Raw genomic sequence first — 11,971 nt, forward strand, 5'->3', positions numbered from 1 at the left:
TGTCTCATTACGAATCTTGGACACTCAGGGACGGCAGCTTACGACCATCGATGACACGATACCCGACGGCGGCGCTGAGATTTCAGTCGGCGGGTTGGACACCCTCTCGCTGCTCGGTATGAAGGAGGGGGCTTAACTTCTTCATCCTACGATCTGGTCATGGCGGATCGCTCATCTCCCCTTCTCGTCGTCGGCCAGGTGGTTGCGATGGCTAGTTACGGCGACGTCACCGCCGAAATAACAATCGTCATTTACCCGGAAATATCCGGCCTGCTTATCTCCTGGTATGACTGCATCGCCCTCGGCATTTTAACCGAGAACTATCCAATGCCAATTCGTCGTACTCAGTTCAAGTCAGTGCCAAATAGCGGAGCTTGCAGTGAGACGCCCATGATGGTTCCGACAGAATATCTGGTCGACCCGTCGGACGAGCTGATAGAGAGCGTGAAAAAGGAACTTTTGGCGGAATTCGCTAAGGTATTCGACCAATCTACGGGGTTGCGATGCATGGACGGAACGGAAATGGTCATCAGCCTGAAAGACGACGCCGTTCCGTATTACGTCAACGGCGCCCGACCCATTGCATTCGCCGACCGACCAAAAGTAAAGCAGCAGCTGGACGAATTGTAGGACAAAGGCATCATCGAACCGGTCATGGAACCATCCGAGGGAGCGGCACCTTTAGTGGTGGCCAGGAAGCAGGATAATTCCATCCGCATATGTGTGGATCATACGAAGCTCAACCAACATGTCCGCCGACCCACTTATCCGACGAGAACGCCTCGCGATGCTGTCGCGGAAATAGCCGGCGACGCCCAGTTCTTCAGTACCTTCGACGCCGCCAATGGATATTTCCAGATCCCGCTCCACCCCGTTAGCCAACATCTGACGATCTTCATGACCCCTTGGGGCCGTTACAAGTTTTTTCGGGCTTCCATGGGTCTATGCAGTTCGAGCGACGAGTACAATCACCGCGCGGACGCTGCTTTCGTTCAAGTGGCCCAGGTAGTTCGGGTGGTCGACGACATCCTTCGCTTCGACTCCTCCTTCTCGGGCCATGTGGCGGGGGTACGCGCGGTCCTGACCACCGCACAAAACGCCAGCATCACCTTGAATGAAAACAAATTCCATTTCGCGTGACGATACGTGGAGTGGGTCGGATTCCAGATCCAGCTCGGTGGTTTTGCCGTAGCCCAGGACAAACTTAAGGCTATTTCGGATTTTCCCCGACCGGCCAACATAAAGGAGCTCCGCTCATTCATGGGGCTCGTAGAGCAATTAGCTGGATTTTCCACGGACGTGGCGGCCGCCAAGGGCCCATTACGGCCATTGCTAAGTTCCCGAAATTCTTATGTGTGGACACCGGACCAAGAAAATGCCTTCGTTGCGGTTAAAGCGGCGTTAACGGCGCCACCGATACTGGCCCACTTCAACCCGGAACTCGACACAGCGCTCCAGGTGGACGCTTCACAAAAAAAAGGGATGGGGTATGCCCTCCTGCAACGCCACAACGAAGTATGGAAGCTTGTCGACGCCAATTTGCGATGGTGCACCGACACCGAGACCAGGTACGCGATAGTGTAGCTGAAACTCGCAGCTGTTGAGTGGGCCATGCGAAAATGCAAATTATATTTGCTGGGGCTCCCAACGTTCACCCTGATGATCGACCACCAGGCGCTAGTAACAATTTTGGACCGTTACACCTTGGACGCGGTCGAAAATCCAAAATTGCAACGCCTAAAGGAGCGGCTGATGCCTTACGTCTTCACAACCGTGTGGAGGAAGGGGCGGGATCACGCGATTCCGGACGCATTGTCACGCGCTCCAGTGAACGACCCTGGACCAGAGGATGAGGCGGCCAATAATGACGTTCAAGCATTTGCTCGGACCATGACGCTGAGGCGGGTAGCAGCCATCACCGCCACAAGCTCGGACGACGACGATCAATCTGAACCGTCGCTCGATTCACCGTCCGTACGCAGGGACATGGTGATCGACAGCCTACGCGAGGTAGCAGCAGCTGACGCAGCGTATTGGGAACTCATAGCCGCCGTCGAATCCGGATTCTCCGCTCGTCGCGACATGACCGCCACATCCATGCGGCAATACTGGACGATTCGGCAGGAATTATCTGTGGACGACGGCCTGGTGCTTTTCGGAAAGCGCATCATCATACCCCAACGCTCCCGCCACGACATCCTCGCGAAACTTCACGTCGCCCACCAGGGGATCGTGATAATGAAAAGACGAGCTCGTCAAACGATCTACTGGCCCGGCCTAAACAACGATATAATAACGATGGTCGAGCGCTGCCAGGCCTGCCAAGAACGGCTCCCGTCTCAACAACGGGAGCCCCTCCTCCGCGACGTCCTACCGGAGCGCGTCTTTGAGGAAGTAACGGCGGACCTGTTTGAATCTGGCCGCCTGCACGTGCTGGTTTATACCGACCGTCTATCGGGATGGCCGGTCATCCACCGTTGGCATCATGCATCGACTGCACGCGAATTAATTCAGGCAGTAACCGGAAATTTTGTCGACCTTGGCGTCCCTACTCGATTCAGGAGCGACGGCGGCCCACAATTTGCAGCTAACGCATTTCAGAACGCGCTACGGAATTGGGGCGTGGAATGGCAGAATTCGTGGCTGTATTACGCCCAAAGCAATGGCCGTGCCGAGGCCGAAGTGGACGCCATGAAACGCTTGGTGGAAAAAAATTGCTCCTGCCGGGGATCTCAACTCCGACGAATTCCTCCAAGGCCTACTCGAATTCAGGAACACGCCAAGAGAAAACGGGATGTCCCCCGCTGAAATGGTCTTCGGCCGTTAACTCCGATCCATCCTCCCTGCTTACAAATCCTCGTTTGATCCCAGATGGCGGGAGATCATGGAAGCCCGCGATCGGCAGCTGGAGCTCGACGGAGCCGTGAAATGGATATATGACGAGCGGGCTCGTCCACTATCACCACTTCTCATCGGATCCCGGGTTCGTGTTCAAGACACGTCAACTCTATTATGGGACAAGGAAAGCGTCGTCATGAGCGTGGGCAAGTATCGTTCATATCGAGTCAAATTCGCCAGCGGGAGTGTGCTATGGCGGAATCGACGACATCTGCGGCCACTGATTACTGACAACGAACCAGCCCCGCCACCATCCGGCACCGCTAACAAGACGGACAACGACGGCGACATCGGCGACGATCCAGCCCCTGATCCAGACGCGGCTCGTCAACAAGCGGATCCACCGGCGCCATTCATTCCCCGACGAAGCGAGCAAATCCGTAAACCGAATGTACGATTTGCCGTTTAAGGCGCTTTTGCATTACCGCGTCGTCCATGTATTACTTATCAACATGTGTATACGTTATCTGAAATCTTGTATTTTTCATATACGAGCGAACGTTTTCTTTTCCCCCCTCCATCGTTGTCCCCGGAGTTACAATCCGGGCAGGCTACAAGTAGAGTTCATTCTCCATTGCGCGTATCTGCCCTCCGCCGCAGTACCGTGTTTGTTCTGTTCCCCCCCGAACCCAGAATATGTCTGTATTTTTTTTTGTGTCAAACGGATCATTTTTCATTGCGCGTATGTGCCCCCCGCTGCAGTACCGTGTCTGTTCCCTTCCGAACCCTGAATATGTTTGTATTGTGGTTTTGTGTCAAGCGGCTCCATCCGTATATCTGTCGCCGCTTGGAAGGGAGTTGTTATGTCCCCGTCTACCCCGCTCGATGGTAATGGCGCTGCGGGGCTTGGGAGCAGGACGGCAGTCTCTCTTCACCTTTGTGTAAACCAGATCATCGTATCTTGTGTGGCTCATCTTCGAGAAATACAGTGGCGTGGCCTAACGGCACGCACCCAGACATAACAGTTATATTATATATTTTAAGCATAGCATAGCTGAGTGGTTAACGCGTATGATAAGTTTATTAAATGAGAATTGGTATTAGGTTCAGATCCAATCTGATTCTTGCCTTTTTTTTCAGTGAAATCACCATTTTATACAATATTTACATTAAATAAACAAAAATTTAAAAAAATAATTACATGGCATTTGTATTCATACAACAAAGAAAAATTTGAAAATAAACTTAAAACACAATTGTCATATATTTAGCGAAGTATTTGAAAAAACGGCATGTTTATATTTTGAAAAATGTTGTTTTTCGACACCAGTAGAACGCGCTGAAGTCCATTCAAGTTGAAAAAAGGAGGTAGGGGTGCGTCAAAACGATTGAACGGGCGAGATAGGGAACCTTCAGGCTTGAACTATTACATTCAGTGGGCTATGGCAACTGTAAATATTTTATAGTCGGGCCAGGATAAAATGCGGATGCGGACCGCGGACTGCGGACAGGAGAAACTGCGGACTTTCACATGCGGACTGGCCCAAAATTTTTGACAGCAGTCCACATTTTCTCCACAGGGTAGCTGTCCGCAGTCCGCGTATTATACGGGGATACAGCATTCCATATACACATGTCTATGCTTTGGTAAGGCAGAAAATCGGTAAGTATTCAATTGTAGGGGAGACCAGGGCTATTTGGGACATTTTTTTTTTAAGCGGCCAAATTTTTTTTAACAAGAAAAACGAAAAAAAAAGTATGGTAGTGATTCCCTTGCATTGTTTTACAATCCGTAATTTTTTTATTTTTTTCGTCCAACTCTTTCATAGTTATATAATAAAATGACAAGAGAAAAAAATGAAAAAAAAAATTAGGGTTAAACGGAACAGAGCCAGGGGAAAAATGGAACAACATTTTTCACTACAACGGCTGAATTATTTTGATTAAAAGACGCACTAATGAAAAGGAAATTCATTTTCTCTTTCAGAAGTGCTGTCTTCTTTTAAATTCTGTTACGTATAAGTGGAGATACTATAAAAAAAAGTTTAGATGACTTTATTTTTTAATTCTTCCCCTTGTTTTTGTCGGTGGGTGGTCGTTTATCTGGCTATAGCTCCACCCTTGTGAACACGTGACTTTTTTACTTCTGTTTAGTAACAACCCAACCCCAACCCCAAGATTTCACATAGAAAAGTAGCAGAAAGTTATGGCATTTCTACGACTACCCTTTTCACTCACTTTCAAAAAGTGAAACATCTTGCCTCCATCCCTGATAACTATTTATCGAATAAAGTGCATCACAGGCAAATCCTGAAATATGAAGAAGAGGAGGAGCTCGTTGAATATCTGAAGCTTGCAATGCAGAGCAATCATTTCTTGACCCATAGTGAAGTGAGAAAGCTCGTTTACAGCTTTGTGCTCGGTAATGGAATTGAATGTCCTGCAATGTGGCATGAATATCATACTGCTGGAGAAGATTGGTTCACTTCGTTTATGAAGAGGAACGACTGCCTATCTCTAAGAAAAGCTGAAGCTACAAGTCAAGTTCGAGCTGCCGGCTTCAACTACCCAGTTGTTCACGCTTATCAACAGAAGTTGGCTTCTATTTTTGCCCGTCATCAGTATCCACCACATCGAATATTTAATATTGATGAAACTAGCAATCAAACGGTGATGGCTCCTGAAACCGTTGTAGCTATCCGTGGTACTAAGCAGGTAAATACCGTAAACTGTTATTTTTTCGAAGAATTTGTCGGTATTTCATTAATTTAATTCTTTAAGGTTCGTCAAACCACCGGTGCAGAACGAGGAACTAATGTTTGTATGATATGCTTTGGAAACGCTGCTGGGGGTTTTATTCCTCCAGCTTATGTCTTTCCGCTAAAGAATGTCAACCGAAAAAGTATGAATAACTCAGTTCCTGGTTCAATTGCTTTTGCAAACGGAACTGGTTGGGTTGATGGGAACATCATGGTTGATGTCATAGATCATATACAGCATTATGTGCAAAGCAGCCAAGAAAATCCAGTCCTAATCGTTTGGGATAATTTCTCTGCTCACTTGGATTATCTAGTTGTTAAGAAAGCAAAAGACTACGGCATGGAGCTTATTACTTTGCCTCCCCACACCTCCCATGAGCTACAACCGTTGGATGTGTCGGTGTTTGTAGCACTGAAAAAGTATATTAAGACAGCTCACATGGAATGGTACTGCAATAATCCTGGCAAGCGAATCACCATCCATGAAGTAGCAGGATTATCAAGGGATCCTTTCCATAAGGCTATGACTCCATCTAATTAAATTTCTGGTTTCAAAAGAGCTGGGATCTACCCTTTCACAATGTTACAACCGGAAGACTCGCGTTTCTCATCAGCTTTGGTTACTGATCTGCAAGGTACTAAACCAACTTCCAATTTGGTTTTTGTTATAGTTTTTTATTTTTTTTTAAATAATTAAAGCAATTTTTTTTACATTTTTTACCGTTCGTTTATTAGCTCCATCGCAACAACAGAATGCACAAGATCTAGTTGGTCATGAAATACAGACCCCGCAGCAGTCCATAGAGATCGAAGGTTCGAATAATATTCAGACGGCGGAGGACGAAGATGATGAAATGGATTTTGCAAAGGAAGAAGGGAACATTCTGACTCGTGACTGTCATGTGTTAGGCAACAAAGTGGCTTCGACAACAGTCGATAATCGGGAACCACTGGGAAACAGTGATAGAGAAACCGTTGAAGGAGGAGATGGAACAAGTCAATCAAGATCGGCCAAATGTGAAACTCCCATTAGAGCGAATATGACGGCGAATCGTGTACGTTTAGCAGAACTTATGCCCATTCCAAAAGTCATACAAAATGGTCCTAGACAAAAGAGCAGAATCCGTATTGGAAGAAGCCGCGTGTTAACTGATCCCAAGGAAATGGCTCAACTAGAAACGGATTATTAAAAAAAAAAAAGAAATGGAAAAGGAGAAATCGAAGAGAACACGAGCGGCTAAGCCTCGCTTGTCAAATAAAGAAAACATCCCAGTTAATGGAAAGGCGTCGCTGGTAAACGCAATATGAATGCAGTTCACGAAAAGGAGTCATTTGCAGTCACAAACCGTCAGCCTCGAAATGCAAAAAAACCAGCCTTTTTAAAACAAAATTATTTGATTGATTGAGTCATTTACACGAACGATTCCTCAATCTTCTGTGTACGACTTACTATGTGTGTCTAATTTATTTATCAAGCATTCTGTTTGTGTAATAACACAATAAATTTTTTTTTGTCATCTCACTGTTTCTTAATGAAGAACTGGATATGAAAATACATTGAAATAAACAAAGAAAGATTTCTTCTACCTATTCCTCATCTCTTGCGACTAAATGGTAACAGCATTATGTAACACAATCCAGTTGTTGTGTAGGCCTAAATAATGAAGCAATGAGTCTTTCAGATAGTTTGTATTAACTGTTAAGAGAGTACAAAGAAACAGAATACTTAGTCAACATAATCACCATTTTTCTTGACCACTCGCTCAAGACTGACTGAAATATCGTTTAGACGACGTTGAACAAAGTCTTCAGTGCATACCTTCTGCCAAACTTTGAAAATTTCTTCCCATAAGCGCTGCTCACTAAAAACTTTAACATTCTTTTCAGTCAGCTGGTTGAGCATCTCCTTCCAAAGTGATTCTACAGGCATCACGTCACCAAAACACCTTGGCCAGTCGAGAAGAATCAACCAATTTTTGTGTTCACTATAATACTTTTTCATGGCAGTAGAATAATGGACTGGAAACCTGAATAAAGAACAACAATCTTGTACTGAAACGTCACATCAATTACGTAATTTAGAAATTGGTAACTTACCAGTAATGAACATATTGAATCATGTTCGATGTAGTCTTTTGTCTCAATGGAAGCACATGCTGTTCTAGGAGATTGCTGTATTTAGTTGAGTCCAGTCTACCATCAACTCGAGAAATTGATGAGTTCATTGTCGACATACAGCTCTAAGCAAGAACAGTGCTGGGAATCTTCTCTTTTTCAGATTTATGATACAATGAGATTGTACCGTTTTCTTCAAACCTAACAGAAGTACCAAGATGTGTATGTAAGTAACATGAATAACGATGACTACTAGTACAATAGCTGAAAAAATATGTTAAACTTTACATGAACCGTTGACTGTCTCCATACGCGACATTCATTGTGTATTTTTCGACATTCTTCAGCATTGTTTTGCTGCTGAAACTCGATAATTTTTTTGCTCCAAAGACAATTCGGGACGAAATATCTTTGTAGAAGAGACCAACTGTTGTGTCACTCCGGAAATACGTCTAAACAGCAACATTTTTGCCCCTCCTACAGCTCCGCCCACAGGAGGTATTAAGATGCCCTGTTTTAACCCGTTTTCTATGTTCCATTTTACCCGAACCCAAACAACTTCAAATAAACTAAATTATTAAATACTTAAAATCACATTTTAAAAAACTAGATACACCACCTTAAACTAGATGAAAAACCCTATCAAACAAGTCTCACTTTTATAAAAATATTTATATAAGTATTTCTAAAAGAAAAAACTAAACGTCTTAAATATTTTTTACGAATCCTTTTTTTAAAATATCCCATAAAAATCTACAAGCCAATCGGAATTTCAAGACAAAAAGTTAATAGGATAAATTAAACATTATTTAACATACGCTATATTTATTTCTACATTTTTAAACAAATTGTATATATTTTAATCCCCTTGTACATTTTAGCCCCATGTCCCGCATAGCCCCGGTCTCCCCTAAACTCATAATATTGTAGCGTTCACGCATCATTGTAAGAGAACTCTCGCCATCCGTTATAACTGTAACGGATAGACAAACGACCGACGGAAGTGTCATTCGAGTGTCATCCGATTGCTGATGCATCGGATTCGCCGACTGACCCTTTCCCACGCCTGTAAGACTATAAATGGGACTGTAGTGTAGATCTTCGTGGCCAGTAGTTAGATAGAACAGTTATGTTTACTTGTGTAGTGTTTGAGTGTTGAAGAGATTGAATACACCGATATTGATTCACCGAACCCATCGGCGATAACTCGTTACATGGTGGAGATGCAGGGTAGACCTTCCTGATAAAATAAGGTAAGATCATTGTGCTTGATTCTGAGTTGTTAGGGGACGAAGTGAGAGAGTAAGAAACTAGGAGGCAGGTGCTGTTGAGAGGTCCTTGGAAGGTGTGACCAGCGGGTATTGGTACCTTAAATTGCTTGGGTATAGGACCTTAGGCCTGGCCGAGCTTCTTATTCGTTTGAACGTCCACAACTCGGGTAAGAGAGCAGATCTTGTCTTGTTTTACGCGGGTTAAAATAGGTCTACCGGGGGGTTCGTCGATCCTGAATGATCGGGTGTAGATGAGTACTGGTCCACTGCGGCAAAGTAAACGGTTAAGGAGGATTGCAGCGTCACCCGAGGGCGAAGTAAGGGAACGTAGGGGGGCCAACGTAACGGAAGCTCAAACGGAAGTTACGACCAAAGTTTGTGTTAGTACTGGGACGCAAACCTCTCTAGCGATTAGTCACCCCGCCCCGAGCCTCGGAGCTGAATCAGGGAATCTGGTCGGGAGTTCTGGAGACAGGGCGAATCGGGGGTGCAATTATCGGAAGTTCTTGCTACAGCGGAGACCGAGAGACAGCGGTCTAGGAGAACGGACGGTCGTAGATCCAGACGACTCAGGAGAAGAGGCGGGCGCAAGAGAGCGATCCGCTACCTATCCACCCCTGCCAGGAAGTAGGGCCGATAGTAGGCTTAACTTGGTGGAAGCGGGGATAGAAGGGGCCTACTACACGGAGTCACTGCAGTGGGATTCCGGCGACCTACGAGAGGACGCGGTAGAGCTCAGAGCGACTTCCGAGCCGGAAGAGGGCACCAGTCAGGAGGGCTCGGATTGGCACGGTTGGAGAAGCCGACCCATATCCTCGAGAGAGTCATCACTTGCAGAGTCGGTAGACGAAGCGGAGCTTGCGAGTGAGTCGGTAGACGAAGAGGAGCTTGCGAGTGAGTCGTCAGGCAGTTCAGCGGGTTCTCGGGCCGCGTCACCAGTAGTCATGGCCCAACGACCACCTGCCCCCCAATTGAAGTACCGGGCTCCTCCGATCTTCTACGGGAGGAAGGATGAGAATGCAGTGGATTGGCTAGAGCGTTATGAGAGTACGGCTCTCTATAACCGCTCGGGAGCAGCTGAAATGGCCGAGAATTTTGGAATGCAGCTGGATGGAGCAGCGGAGTGATCGTCGAGACGAGGGAGAGAACAGATGGAGAAACGATCGGCGCAAGGAAGATGGAAAGGCTTTGCAGGCTAGGCGACGGTACTCCGAAGAAGATTACCGGAATACCGTGGGCATGGTGTCGGCCGACGAAGACGACTCAGGAGAGACGGCCGTACTGCTTATCGACTCTTCCCGCCTGATAACCGAAGAGGTGTGTGCCGAGGAATAAGGATCAAGGCCGTGATTGACACCGGAGCGGTGGTGTCGGTGGCGTCTCCGAGCTTGCAAGAGAAACTAGGAGCTCGTCGAATGGGATGGGACGGACCGTCTGTGGTCATGGTAAACGGCCAGAGAGCTCCCCGCTAGGAGCCCTCGAGCTAGAAATCGAGCATAGAGGAATGAAGGCCAGTGGAAAAGTAATTCTATTGGAAATGAGAGGGATCGAGTTACTGCTCGGCAACGATTTTTTGAGTCAGTTCAAGCGGCTCCAAATAAATTACGTCCCAAATGGCGCTGAATTATTGCTCGGAGAGTTACCCGTGAACGTAATCGAAGAACAGGAGGCCGTGAAAACACCTAGATTGGTCACGAAGACGGGTAGAATGCTTCCGCCCAGAGCCATTGTTCCGGTTGAGATAGAAACCACGACTCTCAATGAAGCAACGTGGATGATTGAACCTTAGGAACATCTGGCTCAAACCAAGGGGCTGACGGCGGGTAAAGTGCTGGTGTCTTCGGATCAACCGTTAGGACAAGTGTTGATGGTTAACTTAACCAATCGGCGCGCCTATCTGAGGGAGGGAACCGTTTTGGGGCAGATGGAGGCTGTGGAACCCTCCATTGTCGCAGTGGATGAGGGGGAAACGCCAGATTCACTGGGCGACGATGTTGGGGAGGACTCAGCTGAGTCAATAAGCGACTCAGATTCTACGCCGAGAGTGACCTCTATTCCTCGTCAAGCTTTTTGGGCTCAAGTAGCATCGACGCTTCCCCCTGTTGATGTGGAGAAGACGGTTGAGCTACTCGAGGAATTTGACACTAGTTTTGTGTTGAAGGAGGGAGAACTGGGGGTGTGCAAGATTGCAGAGCATCGCATAAATACTGGTACAGCTACGCCGGTACATCAGTCTCCCTACAAGAGTGCTTGGAAAGAGAGGGCTATTGTGCAGATACAAGTGGACGAAATGCTGAGCAGAAGTGTAATTGAACGTTCAACTAGCCCGTGGGCATCACCTGTGGTCTTAGTGAAGATAAAGGATGGAAGTTGGCGTTTTTGTGTGGACTATCGCCGCCTCAACGCCATATCCGTAAAAGATGTTTACCCGTTGCCGAGGATCGAAGAGACGCTGTCTCGGATGGGGAACGGTAGCATCTTCTCGACGCTGGATCTGGAGAGTGGGTACTGGCAAGTACCACTAAACGAAGAGGATAAAGTCAAGACGGCGTTTGTCACCCCCGACGGGCTTTATCAGTTTCTGGTTATGCCCTTCGGGTTGGCCTCCGCACCGGGGACGTTCCAACGGATGATGGATTTGGTTTTAACCGGTCTGAGATGGACGATTTGTCTCGTTTACCTGGACGACATCATCATCTACGCGGCTGATGCGGAGGAACACTTGGTGCGAGTACGACAAGTGTTGACCGCCCTGCTGGAAGGCCGGGTTGAAAATTAAGTTGGTGAAGTGTCAGTTTGGGGTCAGCGAAGTAAAGGCTTAGAAGTAAGAGAAGTAAGAGTTAGGCCTGACCCAGAAAAAATTAATGCGGTCGCAAACTTTACTTCTCCGTCGACCCTGTGTAAGCCAAGTGAACAGTTGAAGTGCGTACGTAGCTTTGTGGGGCTTTGCTCGTATTATCGCCGGTTCATTCCTCAGTTTGCACACAC

The 11,971-nt window shown here is 46.9% G+C and overlaps 2 protein-coding genes and 1 pseudogene across 2 annotated transcripts; all 3 read left to right on the top strand.

Moving 5' to 3' along the window:
- Positions 1–1,659: 1,659 nt before the first annotated feature.
- On the top strand, positions 1,660–2,808 carry LOC116917789 (uncharacterized protein K02A2.6-like). Its single transcript, XM_032923386.2, has one exon. The coding sequence runs from the start codon at positions 1,660–1,662 to the stop codon at positions 2,806–2,808; it is 1,149 nt and encodes a 382-aa protein (XP_032779277.2).
- A 1-nt stretch (position 2,809) lies between these two features.
- Positions 2,810–3,307, top strand: LOC116917790 (annotated as a pseudogene).
- Positions 3,308–5,196: 1,889 nt separating this feature from the next.
- LOC116917791 (MFS-type transporter clz9) lies at positions 5,197–6,138 on the top strand. Its single transcript, XM_032923387.2, has 2 exons — positions 5,197–5,553; positions 5,620–6,138. Exons 1-2 carry the CDS (start codon positions 5,197–5,199, stop codon positions 6,136–6,138), a joined length of 876 nt encoding a protein of 291 aa, XP_032779278.2.
- Positions 6,139–11,971: the final 5,833 nt, after the last annotated feature.

The sequence above is a fragment of the Daphnia magna genome, linkage group LG2 (assembly GCF_020631705.1).
Source record: "Daphnia magna isolate NIES linkage group LG2, ASM2063170v1.1, whole genome shotgun sequence".
In the NCBI taxonomy this organism is placed as follows: domain Eukaryota; kingdom Metazoa; phylum Arthropoda; class Branchiopoda; order Diplostraca; family Daphniidae; genus Daphnia; species Daphnia magna.

Excerpts from the sequence above, each read along its gene's own strand:
- LOC116917789 (XM_032923386.2), top strand. The coding sequence starts at position 1,660 with ATGATCGACCACCAGGCGCTAGTAACAATTTTGGACCGTTACACCTTG.
- LOC116917791 (XM_032923387.2), top strand. The coding sequence starts at position 5,197 with ATGCAGAGCAATCATTTCTTGACCCATAGTGAAGTGAGAAAGCTCGTT. Across the intron at positions 5,554-5,619 it reads CTATCCGTGGTACTAAGCAG|GTTCGTCAAACCACCGGTGC; the intron begins GTAAATACCGTA and ends TAATTCTTTAAG.